The sequence below is a fragment of the Triturus cristatus genome, chromosome 3_2 (genome assembly GCF_964204655.1).
Source record: "Triturus cristatus chromosome 3_2, aTriCri1.1, whole genome shotgun sequence".
NCBI lineage: Eukaryota > Metazoa > Chordata > Amphibia > Caudata > Salamandridae > Triturus > Triturus cristatus.
Window position 1 is genome coordinate 978,174,504 of NC_140584.1, and position 23,669 is coordinate 978,198,172.

The window sequence follows — 23,669 nt, forward strand, 5'->3', positions numbered from 1 at the left end:
TCCACCACGAACCTGAGGTATTTCCTGTGAGAGGGGTGTATTGGAATGTGAAAGTATGCGTCTTTCAGATCCAAGGTTGTGAGAAAGTCTCCCTGGCAGAGGAGTGGGAGGACTTGCTGTAGGGTGACCATGTGAAAATGGTCTGAGTGTATGTAGGCATTTAGAGGCCGGAGGTCGAGAATGGGTCTGAGGGTCCCGTCTTTCTTTGGTATTAAGAAATATAGGGAGTAGACCCCTAGATTTTGTTGATTGACGGGGACCTGCTCTATAGCGTGTTTTTGTAGGAGTGAGAGTACCTCTTGTTTGAGCAGTGTGGAATGTTCTTGAGACATTGGACGGTGCCTTGGTGGGATATTGGGTGGGGTAGATGTTAGTTCGAGACAGTACCCTGACCGAATGATTTGGGTTACCCATTTGTCCGATGTTATGGACTCCCATACGTGGATAAAGTTTTGTAGTCTGCCCCCGACCGGAGTGGAATGGTCTGGGGGGAGCGGAGGGGAGTCATTGTGCGGGGGGGGTGGCAGAACGGGTGTTGTTGGTTTTGCCCCTGCCCTTATTGTTGTTACCCCTGTAACCACCTCTCTGATTGCCCTTTGAAAAGGTATTTTGAGGAGGGGACTTGTAGGAGGTAGAGGCGTTATCGGTGGAGGAGCCTCTGCCTGTGCCACGAAAGGACGAGCGTCGAAAGGAACGTTTGGAGGCTTGTGTTTGGAGTGCCCCCATAGACTTTGCTGTGTCTGTGTCTTTCTTCATCTTTTCGAGCGCTTCGTCTACCTTTGGCCCAAAGAGTGTTTCCTGGTCAAAGGGGTGATTGAGTATGGATGCCTGGACTTCAGGCTTGAAACCTGAGATCCTGAGCCAGGCGTGGCGACGAAGCAGGACACTGGTATTTATGGCCCTAGAAGCAGTGTCGGCTGCATCGAGGGCACACTTAATGGAGGTGTTTGTAATTAGTTTACCCTCCTGTATCAGGTCATGAGCCTTGTGCTTGTATTTTTCTGGAAGGTGCTGCATAAGAGCCTCTAGTTCGTCATAGTGTGCTCTATCATATCGCGCAAGCAGTGCTTGTGTGTTTGCAATGCGCCACATGTTTGCAGCTTGGGAGGCGGTGCGTTTACCAGACGCGTCCAGAAGTTTAGATTCTTGTTCTGGCGGTGGGGCATCTCCTGAGGATTGGGAGTTAGCCCGCTTTCTAGCTGTGGAGACAACTAGGGAATCTAGGGGAGCAGGGCCCTTGATGTAAGCAGGGTCTGTGGGTGCCGCCTTATACTTTTTCTCTATTCTAGGGTTCAGTACTCTGGCTCTGACAGGGTCTTTGAACACCTCTGTAGCGTGCTTGGTGACACCCTTAAGCATGGGTAAAATGGAAGTGGATTTGTCTTGTATATCAAATGTATCCAGTAGGAAGTCATCTTCTACTGGTTCACTGTGCATGTCCACCCCATGGTAGTGTGCTGCTCTCTGCACTAAATGGTGAAACCCTAAGGAGTCCTCTGGAGGAGACGGTCTTGATGGGTATAAGTCGTCCTGAGGTACATTGGGTATATCAGGGTTATTGTAATCCTCCCATGGATCTGGGGTCCCTGGTGGAGTGGGATCCATTGGGGCGTCCGCCGGGTAATTGTCCGGATCCCCATCATCCGGATCTGGGGATGGGGTCGGATCGTAGTGAGGTACAGGTGGCGGAGACCTGTGAGGTGGAGGTGGTGGAGGAGGTGGAGGGGGTAGGGGAGGCGGTAGTGGGGAGGGCACTCTGAGGGGAGAAGTAGCAGAGTCCTTCCTTTTGGGTGGAGGAGGAGGAGCCGGAGCATCAAGGCGTCTTTTCTTGGTAGTTAAAGTCAAAAGCCCAGTTTTAGGATCTTTGGACAAAGTCTTTTGTAAAGGGTCTGGTGTAAACAGAGCCAATGGTGTCGAGTCGTCTGTCGGCACCGGTGATTTCGGAACCGGGGGTTTCGATGGTCTGTGTGCGCCATGCTTTTTTGAGGTCTCCGGGTGTTTCGGCGTCGAATGATGTTTCGGCGCCGGAGCATCGGTGCCGACAGATTTGTGTTTGTGTTTGGTCGGCACCGAGTGTCCAGGCTTCGGCACCGGTGGTTTCGGAGTCGAGCTGGATTTTGCAGTCTTCGGTGCCGGATGCTGTTTTTCGGCACCGGGTGTCGGCTGGCTCGATCCCGAGCTGCCATGAGACTTTGGGAGCTTCGACACCGGGCCCGAAGGTGGGGTGATCGAAGTTTTGGTTTTGGTTTTGCCCAGGCCGGCAGGCGAGGGAGTAACCTGAGTCTCTTTGGTTTTCGGTGTGGGGGTAGGAGGGGGCATATTACTCACGGCCCGCTGCGCTGGTGTAATGTCCTCCACGTCGGAGTCGTCGGCCTCGGAAGCGCTGACGACGTCTTCCTCCTGCTCGGTGTGTGTTTGCCCCGAAGCTTCGGCGTCGTCTCCGAAGATGTCCGGTGGAGCTGCGGAGGATGAGTGCGCCATGGTGCGTCGAGCTCTTCGATCTCGGATGGTCTTCTTCGATCGAAAAGACTTGCAGGCGGGGCAGTCTCTAGCCTCGTGTTCCGGAGAGAGGCAAAGGTTACACACCTGATGGAGGTCGGTGTGGGGAAATTTAGACCCACATTTTGGGCACTTTTTGAACGGAGTCCTTTCCATCGGCCGGGACCGGAGTCGCGGAGGGCCCGAAGGCCGGTGTCGATGAACGGGATGGAGAAAGTGCCGCTTCGAGAGATGAAGATGATGAAGGAACTCGAAGAATCGAGGATTTTCCGTCGAGGCTGGAACCGTAGAAGTTCGAAGCCGGAGCACGAAGTATCACATCCGAGCCCGATGGCGGAAAAAAACAATCTGAGGATGGAGCCGAAGCCCATGCGCAGTACGGACCGAAGGAGGAGTCACCAAACTCGTGACTTCCAAAGACTGTCCAAGAAGAAAAACAAACTGCAAACATCCGGGCCCAACACCAGATGGCGATCTATGCTAAGTGTACAATCTGCAGCTCATATGCCTCGAACAAATAGTTTTCAGAAGCACTACGGAGAGGGACTCAGGTCATGGACAAACGTGATTTTCATAAATACAGTATTTGATTGGGCAGAACTTGTGTGCTTCCAATGAAAAATAGTGCTGTATTGCACTTTTTGCCTTCAGGGTAAGCTAATGCTCAATACAGCAGGTCTGTGTTAGTTAAAGTTAGTGTTAGTCAAGGCTGTAGCCTGATCTGTTTATTATGAAAAGTTATTAAAAAAAGAAGTAGACCAAATATATTTATTTGTAAAAAAGCATATGTTAAAATCACAGGCATTTTATTATTACTCTGTATTAAAGCCTGCAGATAGATACTTTGTTACATGCAATCTCAGATTACCGTAGAAAGCAAGTGTTTTGTTGTTGGCTACCTCCTCCAAGAAACCATGGAGATAAGAGATTTGCACAGTGATAATTCTTGATAGGCCGTAAGGACAGGTAATATTTTGATTTGTCAAATGTAAGTTTGTATACATTTTTAATTTTACAACTGTATGACTGATGGTTGGCTTGTGGGAAAGCGTATACTCTATACAGTAGACCTAAATTGTATATTGACAAGCCATCCATAAAGGCCAGAAATCTGATTGGTTCAATATGATAAATTATATCTGATGCCATAAATCCATTATGTGGATTATGAAACATTTTGGCATGAGCAGTAGGTATTTATTAAAGCCAACATGCCTTTTAGGTTAGGATTGTTGTTATTGCACTGTGTAAAGCCTGCAGACATGTATTTTGTTACATAAAATCTCATAGATTATCTTTGTAGGCAAAGATTTTGGTGTTAATTACAATCTTTGCAAACCCTACGACAGTGGTTCTTAACCTGTGGTCCAGAGACCGGGGTTTCTACTAGAGTGGTCCATGACTGCTTAGAAAATGAAATATTACCAGATTAAAAAAGTATATACAAGTACCAAGAGATGACACTGAAATTTTCAAAATGTTCTGTAAATATGAAGGAATTTTAAATTGGAGGCTAAAAATTAAGTTGGCATCCTCAGATTGATTCGTGGGAGCAGTGCAAGGGCATCAACAGAATATGGTACAGCTAATGGGCAGACAGTCAATTTAATTTGGAAACGCGCCAACCTTCCTATTTAATTAAAATGATTTTTTACATTTGTGAATTAAATAAAATATTTAATCATTTGTGTATTTGTTTGATGTATGCTTGTTTAGGTATTTTGGGGTATTATTCTGCAGTTCAAATCTTCAAAATTACCTAGACTGGGGTCCCTGTATTCCAATAATGGCTTAGTGGGATTCCTGAATTACAATAATGATTCAGTTGGGGGCCCATATTTCAGTAGCAAGTAAGCAGGGGTCCACAGAAGTGAAAAGTTTAAAAATCACATCCCTAGGGGGTTGTAATCTCTTTGGAAGACCGGACTGGCTTCAGCGTCCGCCAGGAGTTTGTAATTGGAACGAAATTACAATGCACACATATATAAATACATAGAAGGGCTTTGGGCCAGACATCCTATGCCATTGACTCTTTTACCCTGTGGGTGACAGCATTTGATCACGTGTGCCGCTCTCTAAAAATAAGTGAGAGTGTGCTTCGGTTCTTAGGTTTTCTATTTCCTCCTTTTATAGGTCCCTTCTCATTTCTTTCCGAATCCTCTTTATTTGCATTTTAGAGTACACTACATCTCCCCAGACAGTGCTAACAGGCCGCTTGCTTCCTGTTAATTTTAGCTACACCACATATAAACCTTTATTATAGTTCGACAGTAGGGTATCCAAATCTTCATCCTGGAATTGCATGTTAAGACCCGATTACCACCAGGCACGCAGTGTTGTTGATGTGGTTGGGGAAAAGCATAAGTCCAGCAATGTGGCATTCAGTCCACAGTAGTCCCCCAAACTTTTTCCAAGTGTGAATGTACTGCTTAATTGGTGAACTAGGGTGATCAATATGCGTCTTCCTCAGGACAGATAAGGTCTGTGATAATGGATTGTATCGCCTTCAAAGATTCACAAACTTCCCTTTTGGATTTGCTCAAATGCCTCCCATCATGCAATTTCAACCAATATGTAAGTAAACCAAAGAAGTCTATAAGATCTTAGCACGATGAAAGACAAGAGGACACAATTGTATCTGGTTTTTAAAGAAAATTTATAACAAAAATGTGTTTTTGATTTGTATATTAAATGTTTTATTATTGTATTTGATTATGTACATTGAATGATTAGAATTGTTAAATGGGAATTATTTTAACTAATTTGTCACGTTTTTACAAGAATATTGTTTACAAAGATGTTTACTTTCAAGTGTCAAACTACTGTGGATACACTATTGTAATAAATTTTGGGATATTGAATATGTTTTAAATAAAACCATAATAGACCCTACTTTCATCGTGCTAAGATCTTATAGACTTCTTTGGTTTACTTACATATTGGTTGAAATTGCATGATGGGAGGCATTTGAGCAAATCCAAAAGGGAAGTTTGTGAATCTTTGAAAGCTTTATGTACCCGGTCCATTTTGGTTAAACCTGGGAAAACTCTCTCTTTGTATTTATAATGGATTGTATCTCCATAGTTGGGAAGATGGAATCACAAACTCCTGTCTCAAGTCAGGGAACGATTTGATGGAGTCGTTAGAGACAAGGTCTTCAATGTGGTGAATACCACGAGTAATCCAAGTGGACCAGTTAATTTCCTCTCCACTGACCATGATAACTACATTGCGCCAAAGCGAGGCTACAGAGTGAACAGGTCTGGGGACTTGCATTAGCCTATGAACCCTAGGAAACACGTACTGGGAAGCATGAATGATCGGGTTGAGGAGAAGAGTAACCAAAGTCATAAAAGTGTTGTAAATGGCACATTCCCCAGACGTCTGTAATATGTGAGGGTCCAGCAAGGGTATGGACCTAAACGTCAGCAACCGGTACATGGAGTGGGCCAGCTGTTGTGCCAACCAATATCCTTCCAGCAGTGGAGACGTAAGCAGCCCTTCTCTAATGAGGAGAAGAACTCAGTCCCCTTTATTCTCAGTCTATCCGAACCCCAAATGGAGACCGATATAACGAGGGGCAGCATTCCAAAGATGCAATTAAATATGGGGAGGACATTGAGCTTGCTGATCTGAACCCTAACCCACAGGGACAGGTTCAAGGTAGACCACCTTTTAAAATCACTCTCTATATGATCCACAATGGGTTGCACATTATCCAGAACCATGTCATCCAGACCTCGATTAAAATACACTCATAGGTATTTTTAATGGGACTGAAACTACCTGAATGGTAGGCTACCCAGAGAAGCTCTTGTGGTGGATGGCGTTAGGGGTAGGGCCTTGCATTTTGACCAGTTTATCTTATAGCCAGAAAACTAGGAAAAAGAGTCCAATTGAGAGATCGAGCAGCTGCAGAGGGGTTTGATAATGTCAAGAGAATTCTATCTGTGTATTAAAAGGCCTTAACTTCCCCCGCTGTCGTGTGAATACCCTTAATGTTGTTATTAGATCCATTTGCAATCGCCAGAGGCTCCAGAGCCAACAGGAACAACAATGAAGGCAAGGGACACCCCCTGTCTGGTACCGTGTGGATGTCAAAATAGAGGGAGGAGAAACCCCCACGTGACTGATGCAGTGTAGGCACAGTACATGCCCCTGCTTAGTGTGTGAAAGTCGTAGCCTTTGCCCATCCTCTCCTCATGGTCTGAAAGAGACAACCCCTATTGACACTGTTGAAAGCCCTTTTCTGCATCAAAGGAGAAGGGGACCTTCTCTCCCACCTCATTCCTCACATGATAAATAATATACGAGAGAGTATGCAAATAGTTGGTTGAAGGGCGTCAGGGACAAAACCCATCTGGGAGGAGTGAATAAGAGTTGTGATAACTTTATTCATGTGTCGCCAATACCTCTGCGAAAATCTTAACATTTACCAAAGAAATCGGGCGATAGCTAAAGTATTTCGAGGAATCCGTCCAGGTTATCGGGAGCATGGAAATTTGTGCCCCGAGAAATTCATCAGAGAGGTGCCCCATTGTCTAGGGCCTCCTGATAGAGCAAGACTAAAATGGGGATGGTCTGGACTTCGGTGGCTTTATAAAATTCAGCCAGAAGGAGTCACCACGAGCCTTCCCGTTGGGCATGGCATCGATGCACAAGTTACTACTTGTGTAACGATATATCTGTAAGAGACATTAGTTAGTGATAGATTTCTTATCTTAGAATATCCCCAGGCGTCAGACTGGATCCGGAAAGTTTTGCTAGCAGTACCCCTGCGCGTCAGTAGGTGGCGTCGTGTGGCTCCGCGTCCGTCGCTGGCGTCGTAAGCACCGAGATGACGTCACGGAGACTACTTAGACACCCATGCGCGCTGACGTCAGTACTGTACACAACATTCCGTGCCAGGAACGCAGAGCCATGCAAGAAACTGACCACTGGTGACAAGAAACCAGGGCCCTGAAAGGGATGGCCTTAACCCTAGAAATCAGTTTGCAGAACGGGGAGGATGAGTGGGGCTGTACGGAATCTATCACTAACTAATGTCTCTTACAGATATATTGTTACACAAGTAGTAACTTGTGTATCTGAGAGAGATGGATTCCTTACCTTAGAAAAGATACCCCAGCAATACCAACCCGGTGGTGGGTCTGCGAACAGATTACACCAGAAAGTCACAGAGAACAGCACAGCCAAAGAAGCCGTCTCTCCGGACTGAACTGTCAAGGCAGTAATGCTTGGTAAACGTGTGCAGCGAGGCCCACGTAGCTGCCTCACAAATATCCTGCAAGGGAACGCCGCGTCCCAAGGCAGTAGTGGCTGCAGTTGCCCTGGTAGAACAGGCACGCAGCCCCACAGGAGGCTCCTTCTTAGCCATGCTTTGATGAACAGAACGACCCACTGAGAGATTGTTCGTTTGTGCACGGCCCGACCTTTACTAGCGCCCACGTAGCCAACAAAGAGCTGATCCTCCACCCAGAACTGCTGTGTACGCTTCAGATAGAACGAGAGTGCACATATTGGGTCCAGACAGTGGAGCCTCTCCTCCTTCCTTGAAGGATGCGGAAAGAAGGTGGGCAAAGTGATGCCCTGCCCGATGTGGAAGGGCGTGACAACCTTTGGCAAAAATGAAGGACGGGTCCTTAACACCACCTTGTCCGGATGAAACAGAAAGGAAAGGAGGTTTGGAAGAAAGAGCCTGGAGCTCACTCACTCTTCTGGCAGAGGTGATAGCTACCAGGAAAGCAGTCTTGAGAGTGAGAAGACATAAAGGACAGTTATGAAGGGGTTCAAAAGGAGCGCACATCAGATAGGTCAAGACAAGATTTAAGTCCCATTAAGGCATTATGAAAGGCACGGAAGGAAACGTGTGTGTAATGCATTTAAGGAAACGGTTAACAACCGGGGACTTAAAGAGAGAAGGCTGATCTGGAAGCCTTAGAATGCAGGAGATGGCCGAAAGATAACCTTTGAGAGTGCCCAAAGCAGAGCCCTGCTGGGCCAAGGATAGTAGCAACAGAAGGACCTCAGAAAGAGGGGCAGAAATGGTATCCACAGACTTTGCTGTGCACCATGCCACAAACTTGTTCCACCGGCAGGCGTATACCGTCTTAGTGGATGGACGCCTGGCTGCCAGAATGACATCACAGACTTCGGGAGGAAGATCGAAAGCTGTCAACTGTCGCCGCTCAATCTCCACGCATGGAGTTGGAAGCTGGACAGGTTCGGGTGGAGGACCGTCCCCTGCTGCTGCGACAGAAGAGCCTCCCGAAGAGGCAGATGGATCGGGGGATCGATCGACATGCTGAGTAGCTCGGGACACCAGTACCTTCGTGCCCAATCAGGAGCCACAAGGATAACTTGGGCACGGTCGCGCCGAATCTTCTTCTGCCCAGAGTGCTGAAGTGGTATAGGCGGAAAGGTGTACAACAGACCGCAACTCCACTCGCGCAGAAAAGCGTCGCCGAACGAGTGCCGCCTTGGAAATTCCAATGCGCAGAACTGATGACATTGCACGTTCTCTTCGGTGGCGAATAGATCTAACCAAGGCTCTCCCCACTGCTTAAAGAGACCTTGCACCACATCCGAGTTCAGACGCCATTCGTGATCCATCAAGCACCAGCGGCTGAGTTAGTCCGCCCTGGCGTTCAGAGAACCTGCCAGGTGTTGAACCACCAAGGTGATGCCTTGATGTTCCAGCCATGTCCGGAGGCACAGAGCCTCCTGACATAGGGTCCAGGACCCCACCCGCACTGTTTGTTGCAATACCACATGGCAGTGGTGTGGTCCGTGAACACCTGCACCACACGTCCCCGGACAGAGGGTAGGAATGCCTTCAGTGCAAGACGGATCGCCCAAAGCTCCAAAAGGTTGATATGGAGTCGGGACTCCGCCGGAGACCAGAGGCCTTCGATCTCCGCCTCTCCCATGTGGCCACCCTATCCCAGGAGGGACACATCCGTCACCACTGAGTGCTCCGGTTGGGGAATGGAGAGGGATCTGCCATTGACCCAATCACGTTTCGTGAACCACCACTGCAATTGTCGTGCAGTGCCCTCCGAGATCTGGACATGATCAGACAGGCTGCCCTGATGCTGCGCCCACTGGAACTTCGTGTCCCACTGCAGAGCCCGCATATGCCATCTGGCATGTGGCACCAGCAGGAGGCAGGAGGCCATCAGGTCCAGGAGCCGGAGGGTCATCCTGACTGAAACCCGGGATAGAGGCTGAAAGATCAGAATCACAGCCTGAATATCCCGGACTCGCTGCTCGGGAGGATAAACCCGAAACAGTGGCGAATCCAGAACCGCTCCGATGAAGGGGAGCTTCTGAGAGGGACTCAGTCGCGACTTCGGCACGTTGATGGAGAACTCCAGCAAATGCAGGAGGTCGGCTGTAGTCTGAAGGTGTCTGACAATTGCCTGGGGTTAGCCCGCCTTCAGCAACCAGTCGTCGAGGTAAGAGAAGACTGACACCCCTGACCTGTGCAGGTGACCTGCAACCACCGCCATCACCTTTGTGAACACCAGAGGGCTGCTGGTAAGGCCAAAGGGGAGGACGGCAAACTGAAAATGCTCTTGGCCTACCGTGAACCACAGGTAACACAGGTGGGCCGGCAGGACGGGGATGTGAAAATATGCGTCCTGCAAGTCCAACGCTACCATCCAGTCTCCAGGGTCGGGGGCAGCCAAGACCTGAGCTAGAGTCAGCATTTTGAATTTCTCCTTCCGGAGGAAACGGTTGACATTCCAGAGATCAAAGATGGGACGCAGACCCCCTTTGTCATTCTTGGCGACCAGAAAGTAGTGGGAACAACCACCACTCCCTACTTTCGACCCAGGAACGCACTAGATGGGCCCCTTGGCCAAGAGAGCCGTAACTTCCTGCTGGAGAGTTGCCAAGTGTTCCCCCCGACATGCGGTGGTACCGAGGTGGCATGGCTGGAGGGGTGGACTGAAAGGGAAGGGAGTAACCCTTGCGGATGATCTGCTACACCCACTTGTCCAATGTGATAGCGTGCCAGTGGGGGAGGCGATGGCGGATCCTGCCACCCCTGGCGTGAGGTGCTCCACAAAGCTCAGATTAGGAATGTTTGGCGGTAGAAGCAGCGGGGGCGGAGGTGGACTAAACCCCACGCTGATTCCCAGACCTGCACCAGCGGAAGCCGCGTCGAGGCTGGTTCAGCACAGGCTTGCTGAAGGAACATGCCTGGGCGCCTCTGCTATGACCACGAAAGGAACGAAAACCAGGAGTGGCTGGGATTTTCGTGGAAAGACCCAAGGACTTGGCCGTGGCCCGCGAGTCCTTAAAACGCTCCAGTGCACGGTCGGCCTTATCGCCAAACAGGCGAGTGCCATCAAACGGCATGTCCATGAGTGAGCTTTAGACATGTGGCGAGACCCCAGTAGATCTCACCCAGGCGTGGCGACGAAGCACCACAGTCGTAGAAATCGCTCTACCTAGTGAGTCCGCAGTGTCCAAACCACACCGAATGGCGAACTTAGCCGCATCCTGACCCTCGGCAATAGCTTGGGACAGCACAGCCTGGGTCTCTTCAGGACACTGAGGCAACACCTGTGCAACTGTATCCCACACCGCCTGGGAATAGTGGCCCAAAAGGCACACGGTGTTCACAGACCGCAGCCCCAAGTTGGCCGAAGAGAACAACCACTTATCGAACTGCTCCAGCTTCTTAGAGTCCTTATCCGGCGTAGCCGTGGGAAAGGCCCTCTGTGACATCGAGCCTTGGATGACCAGGCTCTCAAGCGTAGGATGAGTGGTCAGAAAAGCGGGGTCACCAGGCGCCGGCGCCTGGCGACATTCTTATCCACAGGGCCCCTGTGGCTGGCCGCGACCAAGTGCCCAGCAAGACGTCAGTGAGGGCGTCGTTAAACTGTAGCAGGGGCTCCGACGAAGTGGACGCCGTCTGGAGCACTTCAGTGAGGAGATTAGTTTTGAGGGCCACCGTAGGGAGAGCAAGGTTGAGGACCTCAGCTGCCCGGCGGAGCACCATCGTGTAGGAGGCGCCCTCCTCCATGGTAGGCGGGAGAGAGGCAAACCCCGGGTCAGAGGAGACGTCAAGGTCGCCGGCATCCTCCAAGTCGTCCGCCCAGTCCTGCTCGGAGTCACACAGACGGGCAAGAGGGTCCTCGGACCCCTCCCAGCCATCCTCCACCTCCGCCGCATGTGGTACAGACCGCGGCAGCAGAGCAGGAGCCGGAGAATGAACAAACTGCGTCAGAAACGGTGCCGAGAACGGCGCTGGCCGGGGCCGAGCCAGCGCAGTGTCCCTATACGGATCCCATGTAGGAACAAAATGGTCCTGGAAACTGGGCAAGGGTGGGACAAATGGCACCCACTGCGGCTCCGGAGGCAGAGCCGAGGGTGGCGCTTGGGCAAGGGCGGGACAAATGGCACCCACTGCGGCACCGGAGGCGGAGCCGAGGGTCGCGCTAGGGCCGGAGACGGCAGCGCTGGACCTTGTGGCGCCGTGGCCGGAGCCAACGGCGCAGGATCCTGTGGCGCCGAAGCTGGATCCGCCGGCAGCCCGACAGGATACGGACACAGGAACGCGGGGCCCGAAGGCACGCCGGCAGGGGCCCGAGGCCTAAAGAGGCAGTCCATGGTAGCAAGAAATTCTTGCACCTGTGCGGGCTCCGAAGAAGCCGCAGGGGCAAAACCCCTGTCCCCTGAACACGCTTCTTAGACTTCTTTTTGTGTTGTCTCTTACCCGAATCCGAGGGTGAAGACTTGGACCCCGAGGAGCGACAGCAGTCCCTGGAACGGCCCCTGGACCGGGAACTGCGCTGGGACGAGTGCCGGACCTCCAGCAGCTTCCGGCACTGCTTCCTCAAGGCCTTGGGGCCATGGCCCGACAGGACCGGGAGTCGTGGTCGGTCTCCAGGCAGTAGAGGCAGACATCGTGGGGGTCTGTCACCGACATATTGCGACGGCAGGCCCCACAAGACTTAAATCCAGGCATTCCTTCGTGCACCAAGGAAACCAAAGTTGTACAGGAGACAAAAATTCACAAAAAAGGGTAGTTAAAAAGTGACTAAGGTACGATCTGCGATTTCTGGCGCGGAAAAAGAAAGAACTGACGTCAGCACGCATGGGTGGCGCCTAAGTAGTCTCCGTGATGTCATCTCGGCACTTACGATGCCAGTGACTGACGTTGAGCCGCACGACGCCACCTACTGACGCGCAGGGGTACTGCTAGCAAAACTTTACGGCTCCAGTCTGACGCCTGGGGATATTCTAAGGAAAGGAATCTATCACTAACGTGTCTCTTTCAGATCGCCAAGTTGATTTCCTCCACCGTGATCGCTCCCTCCGGATGCACAGATTTGGTGGGTGTCAGCTTTTAAAGTTGTAGGGTTTAAAAAAAAAGTGGATTCTATGTCTGGGGTCGGGGGTGTTCAAGCTGTGTATAAGCTTTCATAATATTCCTGAAATTCCGCCACTATTGCAATCAGATAGGTGATGAGGCGAGCCTTTGAATCTTGCATGGCAGGAATCGTCCTAGAAGAATTTTGTTGGCGGAGTTGGTAAGCCAACAGCCTACCCGCCTTTTCACCCCTTTTGTAATATCTCGGTCATATGCGGAAAAGGCATTTCTCCGCCTCTGTGGTACAGTGTGTATTCAACTGGTATTTCCAAAGAAAGCTGTTCTGGCTAAGGGAAGAAGGGATAGGTTCATATAGGAAGAGTAGACAGTAGTCTGGGATCCAACCCTTGCCGCCAGCTGCCGTCTGGATTCTGAAAGCCTCCGTTTCATCAGCGCTGAATCCCTCATCAGCATTCCACATAGCACAGCCTTCCCCATCCCTCACAACATCTGCGCCGAGCCCCTATGATCTTCCAAATATCTTTCTGCCTTATCTGCGAGGAGACGTTTCGCCTCCGGGTCCTTAATATGGGAGGTATTGATGTTCCATGATCCTCGCAGTGGTGTATGCAAACCCAGGTCTAAATGCTGCGCCACAAGGTCATGATCCGAGACCCCACAAGGGGTTATGTTTGCATCTGTTAACTGCTGAGTCACTAAAGGAAGTAGTCAATGCGAGACCAAATGTTATGTGGGCATGAGGTGAAGGTGTAGCCTCTCGCTTGTGGGTGCAAGAGTCTCCAGGGGTCACAGAGAGCATGATCCTGCATTGGGTCGACAAGTGGGCAGGGGGTGTCTCGAGATGGGAACCTGACTGAAAGTTGAATATGTTACAAACGCTTATATCTCACAGAATGTGTACTACGGAGAGAATTATGTATTAATGAATATTGCCTATTAGGATGCTGTATATTGATACTGACGAATGTTTAATAAAAAGAAGTTTAAAAAAAAAAAAGAAAGGAACAAGTGTAACTCTCATACCCCTCCAATGATGACTCTAGAGGTGCCAAATGCAGTCAGCAACCTAACAATCTTAGAAAGAAACCCAGATATCTGTAGGGCACACACAGAGGCCACAATTAAAGTTGTCCCCTGCATTGAGATCTTGGAAAACACATAGCCACCATAAGTGCCCGACCAACTTTGGAGGGTTCTATATGAGAGATGTTGTGTAGAAGTATTGAAATGCCTAAGTGGGCCATCCACCTCAATCCGACCTCGTGATGTGGGTGAGATGCTAGCTTGCTGGACCCGGACCACTTAGTCCCTCCATAACTTATCGCTCTCTGCCAAGGCCTGGTGAGTTTCTTGAAGGAGGGCGATGTCAGGTTTGTGTTGACCCAAAAAAAAGGGATCTCCAACTCCTCACACACAGATACATAGAACTACACAAAATAGGACCTGCCTACCTGAACAGACGCATACACTTACACCAACTCTCCAGGCACCTCGGCTCAACGTACTCTCAATAGAACAAACACTCTCAATAGAAAAAAAACACATGATTGAACACATTCCACGCATACACAAAAACAGAGCAGGATGCTGGGCCTTCGCCTACATCTCTCCAGCAGCACATCAGAGTTTCCTCATCGCTTGACTTCTGCAAGAAACTTATGACCTCGCTTTTCGAATAAATCTCCTGGGCAACCGCCGTCTACCCATCTACGAAGCATCTAGATACCCTCATGGGTGATTAGTGCACAACGCAAATATGCATAACATAACATACCTGCTCATGATGTCTTCCTGTTTCTCTTTAGCATCTTCGTATTTGTCTGCTAAGCGCTCTGCCATTTCTCGAAGGCTTTTCCTAACATTACAATGGAAAGTAGTCAATGGCAAACTGAAGCAGATTAAGACAATCTTCATAGGAAAATGAAGCTGTATCTAAAAGCGAGTCATCTGGTTCAATTAGGGTTTTGGATCAATAAAGAATTTATGTAAAAATATTAGTGACTACACATATAAGTATATTCTGTTACTAAAACTCAGTACTGGAAATAATAAACATACCTCTCCTCTCTGCAGATGTTGAGATCTTCAAGCTGTTTGGTCTTCTGGCCAATCAAAAACGTTACCCTTTAATGGAAAAACGAAATAAAATCATGCTAAAAACAATGTGCATTGCTTTTTGAAACCATAGGATTAGAGAGATCAGACTACAAGCAAAAGGAGACTATAAGGTTTACCTTGTATGAACTATGCTGACCCCTCCCAAAGCCATACTCTTTCCTATGCCAATATGTATTTTGAAAATTAAAATGTGTGAAGTCTCAGATTACCTGTTATTTTACCTTGCTGGATAGTTTTTCGCGGTAATGTTAAATGTAAGTGCAATGGAAAAGATTAGGCATGTGTGACACTGACAGGTTTGTAGTGATTTGTTTTTACATTTAAATGTGTTATTTTGTACACTGCAATTAAAATAATGTAAGATATTTTATAATGGTGGAAATTCAACAAACTCTCAGAAGGACACTATTTCGTAGAGAACTTATGACTGACTCCATAAAGGTTTAAATTATTTTAAACTGTTGTTTGCTCAGTCTTACTTTGGGAGGGTAAGGGACAGTCCATAAGAAAACAAATCACTGTCCATCATTTACAAAAGTCATCCATACCAACAAACCTAACTACTCGACTAAAAAGAGAATTCCTCTTCGGTCATACTGCAGCATAGCCAGCACATATCTGAAGAAATTGGGGATCCCCCAGGAAACCACAACACTGAAGAAAACAATATTTCTCATGAAGCCTCCCGCATCTAGAAAGACAGACCCTTCCTCTGAGTAGGCAAACACATCTATTTCTTCCGGAAAACACTAAAAAGCCTCATCTGACAATTTCTCCACATATAACCTCTAACTGCTCAGCCTACCCATTCCCTCCCCATGGTCTCGTGGAAGCCTATTCCAAATATATATTTGTAGGTATATTTTTCCTGCATTCTTGTTTCCCTCCACAACCTTTTGTAAACATGCATTTTTACTTCAGTCACACACATGAACATAATACTTGTGCTCTATGTAAGAAATCCACAAATGCATAGGACAGGATTGTGCTATATAGATGCCCAATTAAAATAAAATGTACATAAAACTAGGACATTAACTACTAAAATCCTTCTGGTCAAAAGAGTTGAGTGAGATTTAAGAGAAGAGCCTTTCACCCTCCACAGTTGATTGATGACATGAGTAGCTGTAGGAACAAAGACCTTCTCTTGGATGCACAGTTGGACTTCTCATTAAGTATTGATACTAGAGAACAGTGCCTTGATTTGTTTACTAGGGAACAAATACTCCTTAGCTAACAAGTGGGCAGGGGTACACGTGGCATTCATGAACTCTGACTGCATTCGGCCTCTTCAAGCAATGGCAGATTCCGAGAAGCATGAGGGTTAAAGAAAATCAGTTATTTTACTAATTCTGCTAACATCTCTCAAATCGAGGCAAGATATGGGCGCAATGGGGAATTGACTCGCTTTTAGATCAGAAGGGGATCACTAGGGGTTTGTTCAGGACCCATTCATTCATATTCAAGCTTTAGGTCAATGAATCAGAGGAAGAACTGAGGCTAATTCACTTGGACGCCCAGAGAACTGGAGATGAAGACAACTTGTCCTTATATCTAGGACTGCATTTGGTCTGGAGCTTATGCTAGTCTCAACATAATGTACCAAAGTTGAAATGTAAAGATATGTCTTCCTGCGCAGAAACCCCTTTTTCATTTTAGTTTGAAGATATGTTATTGATTATGTAACACATGATGAAATAATTATAGTGGTGGCACACTTTGACAACAAATTGTATGTTTTTTTCCTTCTTTTCTTTTCCACCACAGGATCGCCAGATCTTTTGAATTTCGATTAAGACAAATCGATTATGGTTGGTCCGCTCTATTTAATTTTTGATGGTTTACACAGTTATGCAGTGACTAGATACCATCGTCCTGATGAATGCCCCGAACAATTTATTGTCATCTAGGGCAGAAACATGTTGACTGCCATACAGGGTAGACATCCATAACCCTGTATCTATGTTACTTTTTTAACTCTATCCAGTAGGACGTAGGAATAAAGTTTATCAGTACCTATTGAAATAGTTTTAACTTACACACCACCCTTTTCTTTTGCACTCTACCCCTCATTTACACCATAGAGGTTTAGACATACTCACATGCTTTACTAGAACACTACCGCTCCTTCCCTGAGGGGAAGTTGTTGCCCACACTGGGTACCTTGCGGGCCCAGTGTGTTGGAGGAACGCAATGATGAAGCTCGTCACCCTTGGGTGAGTGAGGGTTTACGTCCATTTAATGGTTATGCCCACATGTATACACACTGTTGTCGTCCTATTTTTCTGCCTCATTTAGTTTGGAGCTAGTTCACTACCCTATATTGAGTGTGAGTAACACACATGAAATGCCATCACGTCAAATGCACGTATCTGGCATGTACTTTTATTATGAAAATGTAAAATGAGTATCTTTGATAAGAAGGCTCAATCAAAAACACAGTTAGGGATTGTTGGAAAACCACTCCCACACTAGAAGGGGTGGTGGTGGTCTTCCGGACACACTGTGGTAGCTTGGCTCGAGTGGTCAGGAATCAGGCTCCGTGCTAAGCATACAACATACCCAAACAATAACCATGCGTGCATCCGTTCCAAAAACGACTCTACACCGTAAAAATTATGAAAATAACTTTCTTTATCTTTTTCTCTTAGTTGCTGATTGGAAAAATAAATAAGTCAATCACAATATACAAATTTTAAATAGTGCAGGTCAAATAAATATTGTCTGAAGATTCAATAAATAGGGATGATCATAAATACAAGGGACATAAATATAAGTGCAGGTAATACAGGCAATTAAATATTCTGAGGCAATAAATACTGTACCCATAAATATTGTACACCAACAAGCCCTGTGGACCAATAAATATAGTGAAGCAATAAATAGGTAAAAACTCAATAAATACAGTGCCCCCAATAAATAATTAAAAGTATACAGCAACACTCATGTAATCAGATCACTTTTCAATTCTTAAGGGCTGATTTGGCCCAGGCACAGCTTGTAGGGTTGTGGAAGGCTCGAGGGGGACTACTCCCTGGCTGGGTCAAGGCTGAGGCCTAAACTGAGGTAGATCAAGGGGGGAATACCAGTGCCCTGGCTTTCTCTCTCCAAACAACCTCTCTAGGTTAGTCCCAGTTCACCCCTGGCACAGTCAGGTTGGTTCCAGCACCTCCCTAGCCCCTTAGAGCAGTCTCTCAGGTCTCCACAGGGCCTTAGGCGCCCTCTACTCCACTTACTGCCCTTTTTCTGATGCTCCGACGCCGCTGGAGTCGTGTCGATGCCGTGAGGCGGTTCCGGTTCGATCTCGGCGGCCTCGGCACAATGTCAGTTCCTTGACGACGCCGGTAGGCGGTTCCGGTCCGATGTCGGCGGCCTCGGTTCGATCTCGACCTCCGATTCGACGGCGTCGGGCAGTCTCTACTCGATGTCGACTTCGGGCGGCTCCGGTCCGATGGCGACCTCGGCTTCGATGACGTCGGCCGGCCTTGCCTCGATGTCGACTTCCGGCGGCTCCGGAGTGCGATCCTCACTCCCGACCTCCGGTGCTCCTCACAGGTTTCCGGCGACTCCGGAGTGCGACCTCCACTCCCGACCTCCGGCACGATTCTCACAGGTTCCGGCGACTCCGGTGTGCGATCCTCACTCCCGACCTCCGTTACCCTTCACCTCGGTCTCCGACGACTCCGGAGGGCGGACTTCACTCCTCCGATGACGCCGCTCACTCGACCTCGGGTGACTTCCTCCTCGACCTCTGGTATTCCTCACGACCTCTGACGGCGCCCTCTCTCGACCTCTGGCGGCTCCGGGTACGACGTCTGCTTTTCCAGTCAGCGCCGCTTCTCCACCTCGGGCTCCAGGTCTTAGGCTACTCGACGTCGGACTTCAGGGAAACCAGCTTCCAGGTCAGGATCTTGCTGTTCTCTTGTTTCTAAGGCCTGTTCCTGCTGTCCAGGTCCTCAGGATGGTTTTTCTGACTTCTTCCCAGACAGGGCTCTAGGCTGGGCTCCGTCAGTAGGGACTAGTATCAAGGGTGGGTTTATGGACCCCACTCCAGGCACAAGTTTCCACCCCTGCTGCTTCACTCCTTCCTCCTTCACGTTTTTGCTGCTCACTCCTCACCAGTCAGGTGCCAACTGCCAGCTCCAACTGCCAACACTCTCTCTTAACTCCCCAACATTCTAAACCGCCTCCAACTGTCACAGAGTTCTGGAATGTTCTGGAAGGTGCTGGTAGGTTCCAGTGGATGCTGGTGATGTCACAGGTGGCCACCATTTTGTGCTTCAGGCCCTCAGACAGAAGTTTCAGGGGTAGGTAAAATGGCCCCCTGAATCTGCATCAACATGAAAAATGAAAACAAAAGAGGGAAAAAGGGCCAAGTCCTACACAACCTCCTTCCAGCCAAAAGCCAGGGTAGACCGATCAATGCCTTGATGGTCTTCCCTGCTTGGGGCGAGAAAAGGTGGACGCCGGCCCGCAACGGCAGGAGCTCCCGCAAGTTCTCCTCCGCTCTGGAACCCAATGGTTCCCTAACAAGCCTCCCTGGACCAACAAAACCACCCCACTGAGGCTCCCTAGCTAGTTGTGGCCAGGACCGGCCCCTGGGCCGTCCAGATGTCTCTGGCCCGGGTGATCTCGCGGAGTGGGGGGCAGTAGCCCCAGGCTTGTAGTGCCCGTTGACCACTCCGGTCCTCCTCCTTGCAGTCCTAAACTGCCTCTGGTCCTTCCTCCTGGGGTTCACACCCTTAGGCTGACCAGCCTTCAGGGGCGAGGCTCTCCTCCCCCTAACTCTTCTTCTGGGGTTCCTCACCCTACCCTGCGAGGCACCCTCAGACCAACACTTCCTCCTCAGTCTAGGGCCTTGACCCCTCAACTGATCCTTCAACCTAGGGTCTAAACCCTTAGGCTGAGTCGGTGCCCGAGGCGAGACCTTCCTCCCTCTGCACCCCCTTCCAGATTTCAGCACCCTCCTAACGGGAAAAGTACCCCTGGAAGTCAATTTCGGGGGGACCCGGTTAACAGAGGCCCCACCCGCCAGGTCAGGCAACCCCTGAGCCTGGCATCCCAGCCCAGGACCTAAACCCTGAAACTGGGCCAACCCCAGAACCTTGGGCGCGCTGGTTACAGTTGCCCTGGGTCCTCCTGACACTAGGGGCTCCCCTGCACTGGAGGGCACATCGGGACAGCCTAGGCTCCCAACCTGGGGCTCCCTTGCGGAACTCTCCAGGCCCTGAGACTTCGGTTGGGGCACCTCGGGACACCTCCCCGTCTCACGCCTTCCTACAGATAGGTCGTGAGGCCCTACAACCCTCTCTCCCTGGGACCTAGCTGGGCTATCTGCCACTTCTCCCACCTCGCTGGGTTGGGAGATCCCTGCACTACCCCCTTCAGGTTCCCACCCCAATGTCTCCTCAGACACCCTGGTGATGTCATCCTGGGGTAAATAAACTTCTAGCTCCTGTGGAGCTTCCGGTATGCTGCCACCAGTGTCCTCGCTGGACACACTCATCTGGAGGGCACGCAGCTCCAACTCCTTCATCTGAAGCTCGTGCGCCATCCTTCTCTCCTCCATCTCTTTCTCCAGCCTTGCTAAGTCCCATGTGAGCTGTCTTTTCTCCCTCCGGTCTGTTAACTCCACTTTAGACAAGCCACCGCTAGAGGCACTGCTGCCCTTCCTAGAAATGGTTCTGGGCCCCGCTGACAGGTTCCCCACCTCAGGTTGGTACATCTCAGCCCCCTCGGTGTCAGGCTCTCTATCCCTGTCCTCCTCCTCAGCCTTGCTTTCTCGGCGTGCCTCCCCCCAAGCCCTTAAGCTGGTTTGGAGTGCACCCTTCTTTGCTCCTGGGGGACAGTACACCCCCTCCCGCTGGCAAAACTCCCTGAGTTGGGCCACAGTGTACGTTTCTAGATTTTCTAGTACAAACTCCATCTTGCCCACTCAGGTTAGAGGACAGGTTTTTGTGCAGTAACTATGCAGGGGGGTACCTTTAATAATACCTCCTCCCACCACCAGAGTAAATTTGGAAAAAACAAAAACCCACAATTAGGAAGGCCGCTCTTGAGAAAACTCCCGGTGTAGGCCTATGGACTACCCACAGTTATTGTTGAGTATGCGTAGGCACAGCTCTATCCCACCACTGAACACCAATTTATGTTGGAAAACCACTCCCACACTAGAAGGGGTGGTGGTGGTCTTCCGGACACACTGTGGTAGCTTGGCTCGAGTGGTCAGGAATCAGGCTCCGTGCTAAGCATACAACATACCCAAACAATAACCATGCGTGCATCCGTTCCAAAAACGACTCTACACCGTAAAAATTATGAAAATAACTTTCTTTATCTTTTTCTCTTAGTTGCTGATTGGAAAAATAAATAAGTCAATCACAATATACAAATTTTAAATAGTGCAGGTCAAATAAATATTGTCTGAAGATTCAATAAATAGGGATGATCATAAATACAAGGGACATAAATATAAGTGCAGGTAATACAGGCAATTAAATATTCTGAGGCAATAAATACTGTACCCATAAATATTGTACACCAACAAGCCCTGTGGACCAATAAATATAGTGAAGCAATAAATAGGTAAAAACTCAATAAATACAGTGCCCCCAATAAATAATTAAAAGTATACAGCAACACTCATGTAATCAGATCACTTTTCAATTCTTAAGGGCTGATTTGGCCCAGGCACAGCTTGTAGGGTTGTGGAAGGCTCGAGGGGGACTACTCCCTGGCTGGGTCAAGGCTGAGGCCTAAACTGAGGTAGATCAAGGGGGGAATACCAGTGCCCTGGCTTTCTCTCTCCAAACAACCTCTCTAGGTTAGTCCCAGTTCACCCCTGGCACAGTCAGGTTGGTTCCAGCACCTCCCTAGCCCCTTAGAGCAGTCTCTCAGGTCTCCACAGGGCCTTAGGCGCCCTCTACTCCACTTACTGCCCTTTTTCTGATGCTCCGACGCCGCTGGAGTCGTGTCGATGCCGTGAGGCGGTTCCGGTTCGATCTCGGCGGCCTCGGCACAATGTCAGTTCCTTGACGACGCCGGTAGGCGGTTCCGGTCCGATGTCGGCGGCCTCGGTTCGATCTCGACCTCCGATTCGACGGCGTCGGGCAGTCTCTACTCGATGTCGACTTCGGGCGGCTCCGGTCCGATGGCGACCTCGGCTTCGATGACGTCGGCCGGCCTTGCCTCGATGTCGACTTCCGGCGGCTCCGGAGTGCGCTCCTCACTCCCGACCTCCGGTGCTCCTCACAGGTTTCCGGCGACTCCGGAGTGCGACCTCCACTCCCGACCTCCGGCACGATTCTCACAGGTTCCGGCGACTCCGGAGTGCGATCCTCACTCCCGACCTCCGTTACCCTTCACCTCGGTCTCCGACGACTCCGGAGGGCGGACTTCACTCCTCCGATGACGCCGCTCACTCGACCTCGGGTGACTTCCTCCTCGACCTCTGGTATTCCTCACGACCTCTGACGGCGCCCTCTCTCGACCTCAGGCGGCTCCGGGTACGACGTCTGCTTTTCCAGTCAGCGCCGCTTCTCCACCTCGGGCTCCAGGTCTTAGGCTACTCGACGTCGGACTTCAGGGAAACCAGCTTCCAGGTCAGGATCTTGCTGTTCTCTTGTTTCTAAGGCCTGTTCCTGCTGTCCAGGTCCTCAGGATGGTTTTTCTGACTTCTTCCCACACAGGGCTCTAGGCTGGGCTCCGTCAGTAGGGACTAGTATCAAGGGTGGGTTTATGGACCCCACTCCAGGCACAAGTTTCCACCCCTGCTGCTTCACTCCTTCCTCCTTCACGTTTTTGCTGCTCACTCCTCACCAGTCAGGTGCCAACTGCCAGCTCCAACTGCCAACACTCTCTCTTAACTCCCCAACATTCTAAACCGCCTCCAACTGTCACAGAGTTCTGGAATGTTCTGGAAGGTGCTGGTAGGTTCCAGTGGATGCTGGTGATGTCACAGGTGGCCACCATTTTGTGCTTCAGGCCCTCAGACAGAAGTTTCAGGGGTAGGTAAAATGGCCCCCTGAATCTGCATCAACATGAAAAATGAAAACAAATGAGGGAAAAAGGGCCAAGTCCTACAGGGATAATGTAGTAACTAATTAGCTGAGAAATGATTCCATCAATTCCATAAATCTTATGACTGTTTCCCTCTATTATTTAATCACTTGAACACTTAGTGAGGAGAGAAGTGTAGGAAAGAACCACTTTTGACGTGGTCACTCCCACCATTTTGCTCACTGGTACTGATGTTGATTGGTAGTGCACTGGGTCCCTGCTAACCAGGCCCCAGTGCCAATGCGCTTTACCTTAAAATAAGACAAATGTGCTATTATAACACAATTGGCAAGGTCTGTAGCATCCCTGTAAGTCCCTAGTAAATTAGTACCCCTGGTACTCAGGGCATGAGTACTAAATAGGGACCCTAAGGGCTGCAGCATGTATTATGCCACCTTCAGGGACCCACACACAAACTGCATGCAAACTGCCACTGCAGGATGCGTGAAATGGTGCAAGTCATTCTGAAAACGCAACATGCCATGCCCCTGTACTCTGCATGTACTATATATACCCCTACAGCATGCTTTGAGCCCTAAGGCAGGGTGCCTTATATCATATGGGAGGGAATAGCTGCATGAGCAGATGTGTCCCAGGAATGCTTAGTTCCATTGCTAGACATTGCAAGTGATCAGGAAGCCATTAT

At 49.4% G+C, this 23,669-nt stretch overlaps 1 protein-coding gene across 1 annotated transcript in view; it reads right to left on the bottom strand.

Moving 5' to 3' along the window:
* The window catches only part of NUP88 (nucleoporin 88), a 262,426-nt gene that overhangs the window by 113,051 nt on the left and 125,706 nt on the right, over window positions 1-23,669 (bottom strand). Inside the window, exons 13-14 of the mRNA XM_085649559.1 lie at window positions 14,906-14,971; window positions 14,622-14,702 (exon numbers count right to left, since the gene is read on the bottom strand). Of these exons, the coding sequence (XP_085505685.1) occupies window positions 14,622-14,702; window positions 14,906-14,971 (147 nt within the window). The remainder of the gene's footprint in view (window positions 1-14,621; window positions 14,703-14,905; window positions 14,972-23,669) is intronic.